We start from the raw sequence: 19115 nt of genomic DNA on the forward strand, positions 1-19115 counted from the left end.
GATATTACTCATTTCGATGGTAAGAGCTCAGCAAGGGTTAATGATTAATAAGAAAGTTGCTGTTGGAAAAACAGCGTTGTTTTGTCTAATGCATCCCCTTGGAAGATTTGCTTAGGATGGAATTCACTGAGATACCACCCTGTGCTAAGTGGAGGAAATGGAAGCAGCCTGGAGAAGCGAAGGCAGCATCTACTGGGATAACTCAGGAGACAGGAAGGCAGAAGAGTGAGGGCAAATTGTCCACACAGTTCCATACACTGACTGTAGGCGACGCCATTGGCAGGGGCATCCCTGGAAGGCACTGCCTCCTTCTGTATGGACGTCACTTACTTGGATACTTTTAAGTAGAAGAGATCTGAATACCGTCAACAGTACTTTAAACATAGCTTAACCTAATTCAAGTATAAAACTTTCCCTTTTAGATGATAGGGTAAATTATTTTTATCTGCCCTCTTGATGATTTTTAAGGTAGCCAATGTCACTAGATAAACATTACCCACAATTTCACAATTTTCCTCTTGAGAGAAATTAATAAATTTGGTGTTTCTATTTATACAGAACAATTTCTTATTTACTCCATTTTTTTTTTTTTTTTTTTTAGGAAAGGCAACACTTCAATCATTTGGACCAAGAGAGTGGAAGAAATGGTACTGCTGTTTGTTAGGTACATAGTCATTGCCCTAACTTGACTTTCTGAGGCTTGCCTATTGGGGCATCCATTTTACTGATGGGTAATAGCGAGAAAGTCAGCGTGGTTCTGGGACAAGAACACTGGATTCATTCAGGACTCCTGAGTCGTGGGTCAAGTTTACCCACTAACCAGCCATGTACCTGTATGTAAGAAATTTCACTTTATGTTACTTGTTCTTTCTGTAAACAAATGACATTGAATTGAATCATTTTCAAGCTCCTTCAAAACTCAACATGTCTGATACGGATATGTTTTGCATATCAGAGATTTAGTCAAAGCCCCTAAGACTTCATAGAAGAAATAACCTGGGGTTTATAAATGGCTCACAGTATTATTATTATTAGACAGTTTAAAACAGTAAGCAACTACTACGTGCCAGGCACTGTTGTAAGCACTTGAAATGTATTGCTTGATTTTTTTTTTCTCCTCAAAATAATCCTATGATGATGTTATTGTCTCCAATGTACATATAGCAAAATAAAACGACCAAAAAGAAACAAAAAACAAAAAACAAAAACAAGCCAGGGTCTTGGAAATGTTAAAGTAACTTGTCTTCAATCATTTACTTACTAAGTATTAAGATTGACAGTAACCTGGGTTTATCTGACTCTAAAGCCTTTTCTGCTGATGAATATGTTCCCCTAAAGTGCTTGAAAATAGCTTTTTTCCTTTAAGAAGATAAATAACCTTCCTTTGTTATAAATTTCTTTAAGTTACTTTCTTGCTTAGCAAACTCTTCTAGTCACTGCCATGAGAATTTCACCCTAGCTTAAGAGGATGATAATCAACACATTTGGAAGTGGTGAAGTATAAGTTCAAAATGCTCTCTCAAAAATCATTATGGCATCAAGCTGGATTTATTCATCAGGTTTAGCATTCTGCGAAACCTGCCATGCTTCCATGCCTTCGTTCAAGCTATTACCTGGAATGCTCACCCAGGTTTTCTACCAGCAAACTCCTAATCCTTCACATAAAGTCTGGCTCAAACGTCATCTCCACTCCATAAGTCTCTAACATCTCAGAAAGAATTCATTGTTCTGCTCCCTGTGTTTCCGCCTGTATTAGTGTATGACCAATTCCATTACAGCCGTTTTCTTGTCAGGTCTCCTGTGTGAAGCAGGTGGTTCAAAGAGCCAAACACTCATCTATGTACCCCTGGAGTCTGTCACATAGTAGGCCCTCAGCAAATATTTACTTAATAGAACTGAATTATTTCACGTCTCCCAACAACACTGGAGAAGGATAATATAAGCCTCCTCTCTGAGCTAATGTACCCAGAAACTCTACAAACACAAGTTTCTATGACAACCAACCAGCTAGGAGAAAGCAGGTGCTATGATGCTTGCCGTGATTTGGAAGCTCGCTGCCTGATTTTCATTAGGCTCCCTCTGGTTTCTCCAGTCCCGGTTTAGTGGGACCAGGATCAGTTTCCAAGACTAATTTGCATATTGTTATTATTCCGGCATCTGTTGCTGTGTGTCCTTGTGTTTGCTGTGGCTGGATTTCCTCCAGAGATGAGTAATGAGGGCACTATCTCAGGTGTCTTTTGAGCCCAGCTCAGTGATGGCGAAAGGCAAGGCACCATGGGTCAGATACTCTCAGTGCTATGTCTAGCGGCCGCCTGTGGAGCCAGCAATAGAGTATGCAACATGGCTCAGTGTAAATACAGTTGAGTGCCAGCTCAATTTACACTCATACCTGCACCAAACTTGTTAGAAAGGGGCTGCCGAGGGTGTTTCTTGGCGTAGGCAAGGTGCCTCTCTCTTTGCTGCATGATTTGGGGCCACAGTAGATGCAGAAAGATAGTTTATTCCACTCCTGCAAACACCTCCCCTCTTGCAATTTTCAAAAGCTGTTATTTCTTTAGCATGATTTATAAATGACGGTAGATGCTCCTTCCATTTCCAGCAGCCCCTTTCCCAAATATTTTCATAATAAAATTATCAATCGTTTACTGCTGCAAGGAAACTCATAGGTCTCTTTGAGATTTTGCTCCGTGGGACAGTGTGAAGTACTTGATGTAGAATCAGGAAACCCGGGGCTGGGATCTATAGCCACTATTACTGAGCAAGTCACTTCACCTCCCTGATTGTCCCCATCCCTCCGTCTCAGGTGGTGGGAGGACACCACAACCACATGCGTATCATTTTAGGGGCTCCCATGCCCCACACAAGCACATCTGTCACAGACGGGGGGAGCCCGTTACAAATTGTGCTAAAGAAATATTGATTGGTGAGCATTTGTGATTTAAACTGCAAAAATAGTTTCAGGAAACTGGCCCATTTTGTATAATGTTACAAGATCCCTTAGAGTTTGGGTCTGATAAGCTTTTGTTAACAAATATTAACTGCAAGGCACCTGGGTGGCTCAGTTAACAGTCCGACTCTTGGTTTCGGCTCAGGTTATGATGTCACGGTTTTGTGGGTTCAAGTGCCCCATCAAGCTCTGTGCTGACAGCTTAGACTCTGCTTGGGATTCTCTGTATTTCTCTCTCTCTGTCCCTCCCCCCTCACACTGTCTCTCTCTCAAAATAAATCAATAAAACTTAAAAAAAAAAAACCCAAATATTAACTGCTAATGGAATTAATGTCTCCTTGTTAAAGCTTTTGCAGTTCTGCCATCAAGTGAAGTTCCCAGGCCAGTTACTATTTTAAACAAAGACATGTAGGGATTTTAAGATGTAGAACCTGAATATTTAAGATTCATTAAAGATTTTAAAATAAATATTGAGAAAATTACAAATAGAACAGAGCATGCCTACTTTTAGAAGAGAACTTGAGAAGCAAAACAAGAAACGCAGAAACCCAGAAAAAGAGAAACATATTTGACTGCACACATTTTAAAATATCTGACAAAAGTCAAGTCAGAGGAAAAATGATAGACTAAGAAATAAAACGTTTCCACGTGGATGATGGATATAAAGAGACAATAAATAGAAAACAAAAATGCATATATCTATTGGAAGAAAGTGTATCTAATCTCACTAATAATTAGTGGAATATAAATTAAAACATCATTGGGACACAATTTTTTAAAAACACATTAGACTGAAAAAAATTTAAACATCAATATATAACACTGGTGAGGATCTGGAGAAATGGATACTCTCATATGTTGCCGTTATTTTATTTAAGAAAATAATAACTATCGCAGGATCTATTAACATCCAAAATATACATATCTTTTGATTCAGCAACCTGGCTTTTGATTATTTTACTAAAAACAAATGCAAACACTCATATGTAAGGACACATCTATATTGTAGTTGTGTGTAATTCAGCATATCTGTGGTGGCAAAAATTGGAAAGGAAGCCCCTTATTTTCTAGAAATAAATGAATGGCTGAACAAATTATGATATACCATGGAATTTCACACCGTTATTTTTAAACGTGATCTAGAATTATTTATTTACGTGGTAGATGACCGTTATATTTATTGTAAAGTGACAAATGCAAGTTCCAGATTAATGTACAAAGTATGTTCCTGTTTTATTAAAACAAATTAATAAATACATAAGTAAATCTCCACATAAACTTGTATTTCTCTGCATCTTATAGAGGAGAAAAAATGAAATAGACATTTAGCTAATGATGACATAAATAAATAAATGTATTGGGGATCTTAGTGCTTGAATTTGTCTTTTGGTGGATTCCTCTGGAACAACAGCTCTTAAGCTTTCAGATTGCATGACAAGCACCTGTTATGAAACTGTGAAAAAGCACAGATTCCTCTTGTTACCTTGGATATTTTGACTTAATGGGTCAGAAGCTTAGGAATCTTGACTAATTCTCTCACTGAAACATTGCCCTCTAGCGTATTGAATCAAACCTGTTTTCTCTGTAACCCTTCCCAACTCTCACACAGGAATCTCTATATTTCTTTTCCGTTTCCTTAAAGACAGTTATGCCTACGTTCCAAATGAAAAAAAAAATAGTGTAAAGGAACTTGAGGAGAGACTGAAATTTGTCATAAACATGTAGATGGGAAGTATATATTTAAGTCAGGGGAAATATGTGGAAACATTGTAAGGGGTGTAACACATCAAGTGGTAGCACCACATTTACTTGGGACCCATTGATTACAGGCAACAGAAATTGGTTAAACTGGTTTAAGCAGATGAGAAATTGTGAAGATGCAGGGACATCTCACTAACCGAAGGTGGGAAGTGAAGCCAGAGCTCCCAAGGGCTCCAAACAGGAGCAGGAAATGCTATGAAGAGCAGGTTATTCGTTTGCTCTCTGTCTCTCTGCCCTCTCCCTTTCTGCTGGGCTCCGTATGGCTCACCTCTGTGTCTCACTGTGTATTTGGTTCGTTCTTTGTGCAAGTTTTTTTCTCTGCTTGTCCACACACAAGGATCAAGGGTTGCCACCCTGGTCCTAGCATCACTTTTCACATCACATTCCTGACAGAGCATGACAGACAGCTTCAAGTCCTTAGGCTTGGATCCCAGGCTAAAAGATATATGGGCATGATTCCTGCTGATGGACTGGCTTCCGCTGGGTCAGATACCCCCTGTTCCAACTATGTGTGCCAGTGGAAAGAGAGAGCCACCTAGAGCAAACTAGTTGCAGGCTGCCAGAGTTCTAAGAGGAGGGGGGTTTGCAGTGCTTGCCCCAAAACATGTGTACTTACTTTCATGCTTGTCAGGGAATAGGAGGCTGGAGAGAGTAACCCAAGTTCATGAGTACAGGCTCCATTAAAGTCCACTGTACTTCATGTCTTTGGGTCCTATGAGCTACTGGTACATATTTATAATACATATCCCTTTGATGATTAGGGTAATTTAGACAGGTTCCTATTCTTCATACACATCCTGACTTGAGTAGTTTAGGACTAAAGTCCAACTGAACACTATTAGGGTCCAATAGGAATTAACTCCAGTTTGCAGCACATGCTCTCAGATTTCCAGTGGCCAGAAAATTTCTTACTAGCGTTCTAAAGTTTTCAAGGGCTTTTTTTCATTCCTTGTCAGTGGCCCTGGCAAAATGATAGAATCCTAAAATGGTGAGACCTAAAAAAGTAGGGTATAACCTCCACCATGTATATAGCTGAGGAAAGTGAGCCCAAGGAAAACAGAGTCCTCGGGCTCATATGAGTGAACCAGCGGTTGTTACCAGCCCTGTCCCGCTGGTCCCATGCTGCCTCCTGTTCTCTTTAATCTCTGTACCCCCTCCCCCTCCCATCTGTCCCTTGCCAACTTTCCCTAACTTTTAATAATAAAAACAGCAACAGCAATATCAATGATAACAAGAACTAACATTTTACTAAGTGCCTACTAGGTACCAGAAATATAAGTATTCAAAGTGATTGTTTCATTTAATTCGCTCAACTCTAACACCAACACACACTCACGTGCCCACACACATACACACCTTCTACAGATGAGGAAACTGATTATAACAGCACCAAGTAACACAAACAGGAGAGGTAAGGGGGAGGTTTTCAATCTGACTAGATAAGATCTCCCTCCCAAAAGGCCTCAGAGAGTTCTGTGTTTTTCCTGAGAACATTTGGATGGTTCATGACGCTATATCCGAGTGACTGTGCGTAGATGTAGCCCCATTGGAAGGAACGACATGCGAGAAGGGTTGTATTCACTGACGTGTGACTTAAGCCAGAAAGTGTATGAATGGCTTGCACGTATCAAATCAGATATTCTATTAAGGAAAGATTTCTCAAAACCCAGAAACTAGAAGTTTTATCTGCGGGCTTCACATTACATACCTTTATCAAACGACTAAGGTAAAAGCTTAGGACACTCTACTTTTCTATTGAGACTCAGCAGAATAGTCAGATCTTTATTGTCTTGGTGTCTATGGTCATGCTTTTGCTCAAAGGCCCAGAGTTCACCAGAAAGACAGTTACTCCCCCCCCCCCCCCCAGGCCTTGGCAACCAGGCAAGTTGCTGGTCACTCTTAACATCTTTGTGATATAAATTAGTTTGTGAAAAAACACACCTAGGTACTCACTGTTTAAAAAGGCAGAAAACCAGAAACAAAACAAAGTCCTAGTAGCCTGCTCTCCAGCTCAAAGTATCTCCATTCATCTAACTTTTCATTTTTAGATCTTGTTTCCTAACTCTTTACATATCTATTGTCTTTCTTTCATTTCTCATCAAAGACTTCATAACTCAAAATTTGTAGGATCTAAAACCAGATAACGAGCCGATATTAAATTTAATATTGTTGAGCCACTGAAATGGAATAGGAATGAAAGCTCCCTTTCAGTTAGGCTTATGTAAAGGCCCCACGTCTGCCTTTCTGACTTGTGCCCAGAGCTCACTGTGTGGACATCGAGAACTCATCTCCCTTCTCAACACTTGTGTTTGACTTTCATTCCCAGCTGTGACACTACTTTGGAAAGTGCCTTATGCTAAGGAAATATCGCACATGTGGCAGAGTTTCATTTTATGAGGAGCCAGAAGCTCTGACTCTGTCACAAAACCACACTCTGATTTGGAACAAGCTCCCTGGATCTTAGTTTTTTTCCCTGGAGGTGAAGGATGAAACTTGAGACTAGGCGGTTTCAACAGTGCAGTAGAGTTGACAGGCTGACACAGTGTACCGTAACAATGCCCAGCCCCCAGCCCCATCTCTACAAAGCTAATTCCATAGTCAAGTTTTCAAAAACATACAAAAAATACAGTGAGACATCCTTTTTGGGGTTGCCTCCTGATTTTCAGGCTGATGATTCTTAAGCAAAGTAGCCAAACATTTTCTAGAAAGATACTGTGGGGAGCTGAGACTTGCAGGGACTGTGGAGTTATAAGTAATATTCAGCAAAATTCTATTTCAGAATGCACTGCTATCTCATTTAGAAGACTGATTATTTTGGGGCACCTGGATGGCTCAGTCAGCTGCGTCTGAATCTTGATTTCAACTCAGGTCATGATCTAGCATTTCATGAGATCAAGACCCATGTTGCCTTATTGGAATTCTCTCTCTCCCCCTCTCTCTTCCCCTTCCCTGCTCATGCTCACTTGCTCTCTCTCAAAATAAATAAACTTAAAAAAAAGACTTTTTAAAAAGGAAGACTTTAAATAGCTATAAGATGGGGCGCCTGGGTGGCTCAGTTGGTTAAGATCTGACTTCAGCTCAGGTCATGATCTCACAGTCTGTGAGTTCAAGCCCCATGTCGGACTCTGTGCTGACAGCTCGGAGCCTGGAGTCTGCTTCAGATTCTGTGTCTCCCTCTCTTTCTGACCTTTCCCTGTTCATGCTCTGTCTCTGTCTCAAAAATAAGTTAAAACATTTAAAAAAATGTAAATAGCTATAAGATGAACAATGATGGAAACGTATGTTGTCATCATTAATCCATCAAAGCATTCTTTCCCACCATACTCAGATACAGCCTCGGAGTCCTTCTGAACACTGTATGCGGGTCAGCCTTCAGTCGATAAATCCGGGTTTGCAAAGACATTTACATCTACCTGCTATTTCTGAAGATCTCCTCCTGAGTTCTCACATTTAGTAAGCCCTTGTTTTTTGCTTTATGACTTAAGTTTCACAAAGCTACTCCTTGCTGTGAGTTGAAAACCCATAGGCTTTGCTTCTTGTGCACCATAAGCTAAATAGAACCCAACTGTGATTTTTTTTTATTTTTTTTTAACGTTTATTTATTTTTGAGACAGAGAGAGACAGAGCATGAACAGGGGAAGGTCACAGAGAGAGGGAGACACAGAATCTGAAACGGGCTCCAGGCTCTGAGCTGTCAGCACAGAGCCCGACGCGGGGCTCGAACCCACGGACCGTGAGATCATGACCTGAGCCCAAGTCGGACGCTTAACCGACCGAGCCACCCAGGCGCCCCCCAGCTGTGATTTTAGCTCTTACCTGTCGCAAATCATACACACTTAAGACAATGGAGATAATAGACAAGATGATGATGGCCACAGAGTATTCTATGTAACCTTGAGACAGCCACAAAGTTAGGGTAAAGGCTTGGAACACGTAGAATGGATTTAAAACCTGCAAGTACAAAAACAGCATGTGAGTCACTTGCATGGATCACATCATTTCAAAGACATTGAAGAAGAAACAAAGAAATGGAGAAAACTTCCATGCTTATGGATTAGAAGAGCAAATATTGTTAAAATGTCTAAACTCCCCAAAGCAATCTGTACATCCAATGCAATCCCTATCAACATACCACCGGCATTTTGTCACAAAGCAAGAACAAACAATTCTAAAATTTGTGTGGAACCACAAAAACCCCGAGTACCAAAAAGTCATGTTGAAAAAGAAAAGTAAAACAATTCCAGACTTCAAGCTATGTTACAAAGCTGTAATCATCAAGACAGTATGGTACTGGCACAAAAACTGACACATAGATCAATGGATCAGAATAGAGAACCCAGAAATGGACCCACAACTATAGGGTCAGCTAATCTTCAACAAATCAGGAAAGACTATCCAATGGAAAGAAGACAAGCTCTCCAACAAATGGTGTTGGGAAAATTGGATGGCAATAAGCAAAAGAATGAAACTTGACCACTTTCTTACACCATACACAAAAATAAATTCAAAATGGATGAAAGGCCTAACTGTGAGACAGGAAACCATCAAAATTCTAGAGGAGAACATAGGCAGCAACTTCTTTGACCTTGGCCGCAGCAACTTCTTACCAGATACATCTCCAGAGGCAAGGGACATGAAAGCAAAAAAGAACTATTGGCACTTCATCAAGAAAAAAAGCTTCTGTACACCAAGGGAAATAATCAACAAAACTAAAAGGCAACCTACAGACTGGGAGAAGATATTTGCAAATGACATATAACACAAAGGGCTAGTATCCAAAGTCTCTAAATAACTTATCAAACTCAACCTCCCAAAAATAATCCAGTGAAGAAATGGGCAGAAGACATGAACAGACATTTCTCCAAAGAAGGCATTCAAATGGCTAACAGACACATGAAAAAAATGCTCAACATCACTCATCATCAGAGAAATACAAATCAAAACCACTGCCAGATACCAGATACCACCTCACACCTGTCAGAATGGCTAAAATTAACAACTCAGGAAACAATGGATGCTAGCAAGGATACAGAGAAGGGGGAACCCTCTTACACTGTTGATGGGAATGCAAACTGGTACACTCTATAAAACAGCATAGAAGCTCCTCAAAAAGTTAAAAATAGAACTATCCTATGATCCAGCAATTGTACTACCAGGTATTCATTCAAAGGATACAAAAAAATACTGATTTGAAGGGGCACATGCACCCCAGTATTTACAGCAGCACTATTAACAATAGCCAAATTATATCAATAACCCAAATGTCCATTGACTGATGAATGGATAAAGAACATGGGAGGTGTATGTATATAATGGAACATTACTCAGCCACCAAAAAAGAATGAAATCTTGTCATTTGCAACAACGTGGATGGAACTAGAGTGTATTATACTAAGCAAATAAGTATATGCTTAGAAAGACAAATACCATATGATTTTACTCATATGTGGAATTTAAGAAAGAAAACAGATGAACACAGGGGAAGGGAAGGAAAAATAAAATAAAAACAGAGAGGGAGGCAAACCATGAGAGACTTAACTATAGAGAACAAATGGAGGGTTGCTGAAGGGAGGTATATGGGGGGTTGGATCGAATGGGTGAAGGGCATCAAGGAGGGCATTTGTGACGAGCGCTGGGTGTTGTATGTAAATGATAAATCCCTACATTCTGCTGAAACCAATAATGCAGGACATGTTAACTAACTTGAACTTAAATAAAATCTTGGAAGAGAAAACAGATGATGTCATTTTATTTATTTTTTTAATCATTTTTTACAACACACAATGATCTCTAATATTGATGAATTCGCTTAGAACTCAGTTTCAGTGGAGTCAGTGTCAAGCACATAGCATGTGCTATGGTGGAAGCAAAATTATTTTAAGCACTCAGAGCCTGTCAAAAATTGATTATTCTTATTTATTTTGAATTTTGAAAAATGTTTTATCAATATCAAAATCTAACGATTTACCTTTCTAAACATTATTTACCTACAATGGAGAATTTAGTCTCTTAAAACACACTTCATCTCTGACCGTTTTTATTGCAGTTTCTTCTTCCCATGCTCACATGCTGCAGATTTAGTCAGGTTGTGTGATGAAAATAGAAGACTGCATTTTTATCCAGATTGTTGAAAAATAACGTATTCGTCACATCACAGGTTTTTAGCAAGATGCTCTGAGCATCAGGCACGTCAGCATGGGCCCCTCCCTTGAACGGGATGGGGGGGGGTGGGAGTCATCTTACCCAAAACTGCAGTGAAATTCATGGGAAGAATGTATCATGAGCCCAAAGCTGGCCATCCATGCACATACATTTTGATCTCTTTATTATACCTTTCACTTTTTTTATTCCCTCAATTGTCCCCATTTTGGTCCTGCTGGCCCCACTGTTAATAATGATAGCAGAGAGGGCAAACCTGAGGAGGTAGATGTAGTCATCTGATGTACAGACATAGTGTGAATGAAAAAAACCCATCTGACCAAAACAAGGATTATTTTCTTGGTGAAGTGCTCTTTACGATGATTGTAAATTAGACGAAATATTACCTAAAACTGGTGCCACTCTGTTACCTCTACTTTCTATAATTCTCTAATATATTAAACTTCTACTTTAGCCCTCACAATGAACTGACATCCAGTTAGTAAGTTAATAGGCTGCATTTTAAGGTTTCTTAAACACTTGGATATATTTTGTGTATTAACAAAGCTTTTGTTCTTTAATGTTTCTTATTATTTCCATTGCAACATGCTTTTCTTACAAATTATAGCTCTTCTCTTTGCTTGGCATAAAATGCTCTAATTGTAGATGATACACTAATGATAATACGATTTTGAGTTTATATAAACTCAGTAGAAAATGTGGTTAAATACTTCTTGTATAAGAAACAACACCATTATAATTAATTTAACTCCCTTATTCAATATTCTTTTGAAACCAAAATACAAAGTAGTATTACTTGCTTTTTTTCCTACTGAAGTGTACTAAGTTAGTAAGTAGATGGAGAAAATACTACCACTCCTTTCAAAATAACCAAATTGACACCTGGGAGAATCTTTGACCACCTGAAAATGTATTTGAACAGGAAGTTTAAACAGCAGCTGGCTTTTTGATAGTGGAGGAAACTGCATATGTGGGGGACATGGGGTATGTGGGAAATCTCAGTACCTGCCAATCAATTTTTCTGCGAACTGAAGACTGCTCTAAATAAAAGTCTATTTTTTTTTATTTTTTTATTATTTTTTTTAAAAAAAAATTTTTTTTTCCAACGTTTATTTATTTTTGGGACAGAGAGAGACAGAGCATGAACAGGGGAGGGGCAGAGAGAGAGGGAGACACAGAATCGGAAATAGGCTCCAGGCTCTGAGCCATCAGCCCAGAGCCTGACGCGGGGCTCGAACTCACGGACTGCGAGATCGTGACCTGGCTGAAGTCGGACGCTTAACCGACTGCGCCACCCAGGCGCCCCAATAAAAGTCTATTTTTTAACATGTGACCATGCTAAACAAAGTGACCACTGTTGTGGATTAGAAATAGACTAGAAATGTGCAGTATGGAGTGGAGGTTAGCACAATCAGCTCACTGGGCTCCACCTAAGGACTGGAGAGTGGTGGGCTAGGGGCTCATGCTACAGGGAATATGATTGACAGTGTGCCACAGCGGCAGGGGACAAAACCAGCCTTGCTCTCTGACCCAGGAACAGAGGCCAAGGAATGTCACAACCAGCAGCTGTTCACTGGCAGAGGGCAAAATGGAAAAGAACAAAGTTCATGGTGCCACTGTGAACTTGGCCAAACCCCAGCTGGCTAAAGGCCTGAATCTGCTTGATCCTGGGGAGTAAAGCCCCACCTTACAGGAGTTGGTTCTGAACTGAGGGCCATGGGGACTACCAAGAGGCAAACTCAGAGCCATCCTACAGGGACAGTGGACACAGAGAAAAAGAGAGAAATGTAGACAAAGGAAGTACCACTTAAGGGCAGCTCACCAGAGCTGCCTCCATCAATACCAGAGCTTCCATCACCATCACTAATAATAATAACTTCAATATTTGCAAATGACATATCAGATAAAGGGTTAGTATCCAAAATATGCAAAGAACTTATCAAACTCAACACCCAAAAAACAAATAATCCAGTGAAGAAATGGGCAAAAGACATGAATAGACACTTCTCCAAAGAAGACATCCAGATGGCCAACCGACACATGAAAAAATGCTCCACATCACTCATCATCAGGGAAATACAAATCAAAACCACAATGAGATACCACCTTACACCTGTCAGAATGGCTAACATTAACAACTCAGGCAACAGATGTTGGCAAGGAGAAAAAGGATCTCTTTTGTGTTATTGGGGGGAATGCAAGCTGGTGCAGCCACTCTGGAAAACAGTATAGAGGTTCCCCCCAAAAATAAAAATAGAACTACTCTATGATGCAGCAATTGCACTATTAGGTATTTATCCAAAGGATACAGGTGTGCTGTTTATCCAAGGGATACAGGTGTGCTGTTTCGAAGGGACACATGCACCCCCATGTTGATAGCACTATCAACAATAGACAAAGTACGGAAAGAGCCAATGCCCATTAATGGATGGATAAAGAAGATGTGGTATATATATACAATGGAGTATTACTCAGCAATCAAAAAGAATGGAATCTTGCCATTTGCATCCACGTGGATGGAATTATGCTAAATGAAATTAGAGAAAGACAAAAATCATATGACTTCACTCATTTGAGGACTTTAAGAGAAAAAACAGATGCACATAAAGGAAGGGAAACAAAAATAATATAAAAACAAGAAGGGGGACAAAACAAATAGAGGGACTCATAAATATGGAGAACAAACTGAGAGTTGCTGGAGGGGTTGTGGGAAGGGGGTGGGCTAAATGGGTAAGGTGCATTAAGGAATCTACTGAAATCATTGCTTCACCGTATACTAATTTGGATATAAATTTAGAAAAATAAAAAATAAAGTTAAATCAAAAAAAGGAAAAAAATAACTTCAAAGCACACAAAGAAATTATTCTAAAAAATAAATAAATCCACTAACAAAGAAAGAAGTCATTCCCAAGAAATTTGACATAATAAAGCAACCAGAGAAAGACTAAACTAATATGTTTAAAATCATCAAAAAGAGATTAGGGGCAGGAGATGCTCCGGAAGATGGCATCGTAGGAGGACACTGGGCTCACTGTGTCCTGCTGATCACTTAGATACCACCCAAACCTGCCTAAATAACCCAGAAAACCACCAGAAGACTAGCAGAATAGATTCTCCTGAGCCAAGCGTAGATGAGAGGCTCATGGAAGAGGGTAGGAAGGATGGAGAGGCGGTGCGCACTACACGGACTGGCGGGAGGAGCCGGGCAGAGTGGCGGCCCGCCGGCAAAACAGAGCTCCTGAGTCTGGCTTGCAAAAGCGGAGGGGCGGGATGGAAACAAAGGCGCTCACCAGCACCATATTCCTCGCCCATCCCCCAGCCAAAATCCCAAAAGGAATCATTTCCTGACAGGGAACTTGCCTTCACTGCGCAAACAACACTGTGCTTCTGTGGATCCATCCCCTCCGGCAGAGGGTCTGACTCCCTCCCGGTGCTGCAGGGCCCCTCCCGAAGCAGATCATCGAAGGTAAAGCGAGCTGAGCCTACCCCTGCCACTCCTGTGCACCTTGCTGATCCACCCCAGCTAATACGCCAGATCCCCAGCACCACAAGCCTGGCAGTGTGCAAGTAGCCCAGACGGGCCACCCCACCCCATGGTGAATCCCCCCTTGGTGAGGGGAAGAGAAGGTACACACCAGTCTGACTGTGGCCCCAGCGGTGGGCTGGGAGCAGACATCAGGTCTGACTGCAGCCCGACCCACCAGTGCAAGTTATTCAAGACAGCACAGGGGAAGTGTCCTGCAGTTCCCCCACCACTGCAGAGACTATCCAAAACGACGAAACGGAAGAATTCCCTTCAAAAGAAACTCCGGGAAATAGCGACAGCTAACAAACTGATCAAAAACGATTTAAACAATATAACAGAAAGTGAATTTAGAGTAATAGTCATAAAATTAATCGCTGGGCTTGAAAACAGTATAGAGGACAGCAGAGAATCTCTTGCTACAGAGATCAAGGGACTAAGGAACAGCCAGGAGGAGCTAAAAAATGGTATTAATGAGCTGCAAAATAAAATAGAGGTGACCACAGCTCGGACTGAAGAGACAGAGGAGAGAATTGGGGAACTAGAAGATAAAATTATGGTAAAAGAAGAAGCTGAGAAAAAGAGAGATAAAAAAATCCAGGAGTATGAGGGGGAAATTAGAGAACTAAATGATGCACTGAAGAAAAATCATCTACATATAATTGGTATCCCAGAGGAGGAAGAGAGAGGGAAAGGTGCTGAAGGTGTACTTGAAGGAATCATAGCTGAGAATTTCCCTGATCTTGGGAAGGAAAAAGGCATTGAAATCCAAGACGCACAGAGAACTCCCTTCAGATGTAACTTGAGTCGATCTTCTGCATGACATATCATAGTGAAACTGGCAAAATACAAGGATAAAGAGAAAATTCTGAAAGCAGCTAGGGATAAACGTGCTCTAACATATAAAGGAGACTGATAAGACTCGTGACGGATCTCTCTACTGAAACTTGGCAGGCCAGAAAGGAATGGCAGGAAATCTTCAATGTGATGAACAGAAAAAATATGCAGCCGAGAATCCTTTATCCAGCAAGTCTGTCATTTAGAATAGAAGTAGAGATAAAGGTCTTTCCAAACAAACAAAAACTGAGGGAATTCAACACCGCTGAACCAGCTCTACAAGAGATCCTAAGGGGGATCCTGTGAGACAATGTCCAGAGGCATCGCTACAAGCATGAAACCTACAGACATTGCAATGACTCTAAACCCATATCTTTCTATAATAACACTGAATGTAAATGGACTAAATGCACCAACCAAAAGACATAGGGTATTAGAATGGATAAAAAAAAAACAAGACCCATATATTTGCTGTCTACAAGAGACTCATTTTAGACCTGAGGACACCTTCAGATTGAAAGTGAGGGGATGGAGAACTATCATGCTACTGGAAGTCAGAAGAAAGCTGGAGTAGCCATAATTATATCAAACTAGACTTTAAATTAAAGGTTGTAACAAGAGATCAAGAAGGACATTATATAATAATTACAGGGTCTATCCATCAGGAAGAACTAACAATTATAAATGTCTACGTGCTGAATATGGGAGCCCCCAAATATATAAAACAATTACTCACAAACATAAGCAACCTTATTGACAAGAATGTGGTCATTGCAGGGGACTTTAACACCCCACTTACAACAATGGATAGATCATCTACACACATGGTCAATAAAGAAACAAGGGCCATGAATGATACATTGGATCAGATGGACTTGACAGATATATTTAAAACTCTGCATCCCAAAGCAACAGAATATACTTTCTTCTCGAGTGCACATGGAACATTCTCCAGCATAGATCACATACTGGGTCACAAAACAGCCCTTCATAAGTATAAAGGAATTGAGATCATACCATACATATTTTCGGACCACAATGCTATAAAGCTTGAAATCAACCACAGAAAAAGTCTGGAAAACCTCCAAAAGCATGGAGGTTAAAGAACACCTTACTAAAGAATGAATGGGTCAACCAGTCAATTAGAGAAGAAATTAAAAAAAATTATGGAAACAAACGAAAATGAAAATACAACAGTCCAAATGCTTTGGAATGCAGCAAAGGCAGTCCTGAGAGGAAAATACATTGCAATCCAGGCCTACCTCCAGAAACAAGAAAAATCCCAAATACAAAATCTAACACACTTAAAGGAAATAGAAGCAGGACAGCAAAGACACACTAAACCCAGCAAAAGAAGAGAAATAATAAAGATCAGAGCAGAAATAAACAATACAGAATCTAAAAAAACTGTAGAGCAGATCAACGAAACCAAGAGTTGGTTTTTTGAAAAAATAAAATTGATAAACCTCTAGCCAGGCTTCTCAAAAAGAAAAGGGAGATGACCCAAGTAGATAAAATCATGAATGAAGATGGAATGATTACAACCAATCGCTCAGAAACACAAGGAATTATCAAAGAATACTATGAAAAATTATATGCCAACAAACTGGACAACCTGGAAGAAATGGACAAATTCCTAAACACCCACACACTTTCAAATCTCAATCAGGAGGAAATAGAAAGCTTGAACAGACCCATAACCAGCGAAGAAATTTAATCAGTTAATAATCTCCAAACAAATAGGAGTCCAGGACCAGATGGCTTCCCAAGGGAGTTCTACCAGACGTTTAAAGCAGAGATAATACCTATACTTCTCAAGCTATTCCAAGAAATAGAAAGGGAAGGAAAACTTCCGGACTCATTCTATGAAGCCAGTATTTGATTCCTAAACCAGACAGAGACCCGGAAAAAAAAGAGAACTACAGGCCAATATCCCTAATGAATATGGATGCAAAAATTCTCAATAAGATACTAGGAAATCCAATTCAACAGCATATAAAAAGAATTATTCACCATGATCAAGTGGGATTCATTCCTGGGCTGCAGGGCTGGTTCAACATTCACAAATCAATCAACGTGATACATCACATTAATAAAAGAAAAGATAAGAACCATACGATCCTGTCAATTGATGCAGAAAAAGCATTTGACAAAATTCAGCATCCTTTCTTTTTTTTATAAATTTTTTTTAACGTTTATTTATTTTTGAGAGAGACAAAGCATGAACGGGGGAGGGTCAGAGAGAGGGAGACACAGAATCTGAGACAGGCTCCAGGCTCTGAGCTGTCAGCACAGAGCCCGACGCGAGGCTTGAACTCACGGACCGCGAGATCATGACCTGAGCCGAAGTCAGTCGCTTAACTGACGGAGCCACCCAGGTGCCCCTCAGCAGGCTTTCTTAAAAATCCTCGAGAAAGTCGGGATAGAAGGATTATACTAAACATCATAAAAGCCATTTATGAAGAGCCCACATCTAACATCATCCTCAATGGGGAAAAACTGAGAGCTTTTTCCCTGAGATGAGGAACACGACAGGGATGTCCACTCTCACCGCTGTTGTTTTAACATAGTGTTGGAAGTGCTAGCATCAGCAATCAGACAACAAAAGGAAATCAAAGGCATCAGAACTGGCAAAGATGAAGTTAAGCTTTCACTTTTTGCAAAGGACATGATATTATACATGGAAAATCCGATAGACTCCACCAAAAGTCTGCTAGAACTGATACATGAATTCAGCAAAGTCGCAGGATAGAAAATGTACAGAAATCAGTTGCATTCTTATACACGAATAATGAAGCAACAGAAAGACAAAGAAACTGATCCCATTCACAATTGCACCAAGAAGCATAAAATACCTAGGAATAAATCTAACCAAAGATGTAAAAGATATGTATGCTGAAAACTACAGAAAGCTTATGAAGGAAATTGAAGATATAAAGAAATGGAAAAACATTCCATGCTCCTGGGTTGGAAGAATAAATATTGTCAAAATGTCAATACTACCCAAAGCTATCTACCCATTCAATGCAATCCCAATCAAAATTGCACCAGCATTCTTCTCGAAACTAGAACAAGCAATCTTAAAACTCATATGGAGCCACAAAAGTCCCTGAATAGCCAAAGTAATTTTGAAGAAGACCAAAGCAGGAGGCATCACAATCCCAGACTTTAGCCTCTACTACAAAGCTGTCATCATCAAGACAGCATAGTATTGGCACAAAACAGACACATAGACCAGTGGAAGAGAATAGAAACCCCAGAACTAGACCCACAAACGTATGGCCAACTCATCTTTGACAAAGCGGGAAAGAACATCCAATGGAAAAAAGACAGTCTCTTTAACAAATGGTGCTGGGAGAACTGGACAGCAACATGCAGAAGGTTGAAACTAGACCACTTTCTCACACCATTCACAAAAATAAACTCAAAATGGATAAAGGACTTGAATGTGAGGCAGGAAACCATCAAAACCCCAGAGGAGAAAGCAGGAAAAGCCCCCTCTGACCTCAGCCATAGCAATTTCTTACTTGACACATCCCCAAAGGCAAGGGAATTAAAAGCAAAAATGAACTACTGGGACCTTATGAAGATAAAAAGCTTCTGCACAGCAAAGGAACAATCAACAAAACTAAAAGGCAACCAGCAGAATGGGAAAAGATATTTGCAAATGAAATATGGGACCAAGGGCTAGTATCCAAAATCTGTAAAGAGCTCACCGAACTCCACACCCCCCCAAAAAAATTTCCCAGTGAAGAAATGGACAGAAAACATGAATGGACACTTCTCTGAAGAAGACATCCGGATGGCCAACAGGCACATGAAAAGATGCTCAATGTCGTTCCTCATCAAGGAAATACAAATCAAAACCACACTCAGATATCACCTCAC

At 40.1% G+C, this 19115-nt stretch overlaps 1 protein-coding gene across 3 annotated transcripts in view; it reads right to left on the reverse strand.

The window, feature by feature from the left end:
* The window catches only part of LOC147577366 (putative cation-transporting ATPase 13A5), a 115999-nt gene that overhangs the window by 66087 nt on the left and 30797 nt on the right, over positions 1 to 19115 (reverse strand). For all 3 annotated transcript variants that reach the window (XM_086675012.1, XM_086675011.1, XM_086675013.1), the window contains one exon: positions 8525 to 8659. In XM_086675012.1, coding sequence (XP_086531138.1) covers positions 8525 to 8659 — 135 coding nt within the window. The remainder of the gene's footprint in view (positions 1 to 8524; positions 8660 to 19115) is intronic.

This window comes from Puma concolor, chromosome C2 (assembly GCF_028749965.1).
Source record: "Puma concolor isolate L17-30 chromosome C2, mPumCon1.1.hap2, whole genome shotgun sequence".
Taxonomy (NCBI): Eukaryota; Metazoa; Chordata; class Mammalia; order Carnivora; family Felidae; genus Puma; species Puma concolor.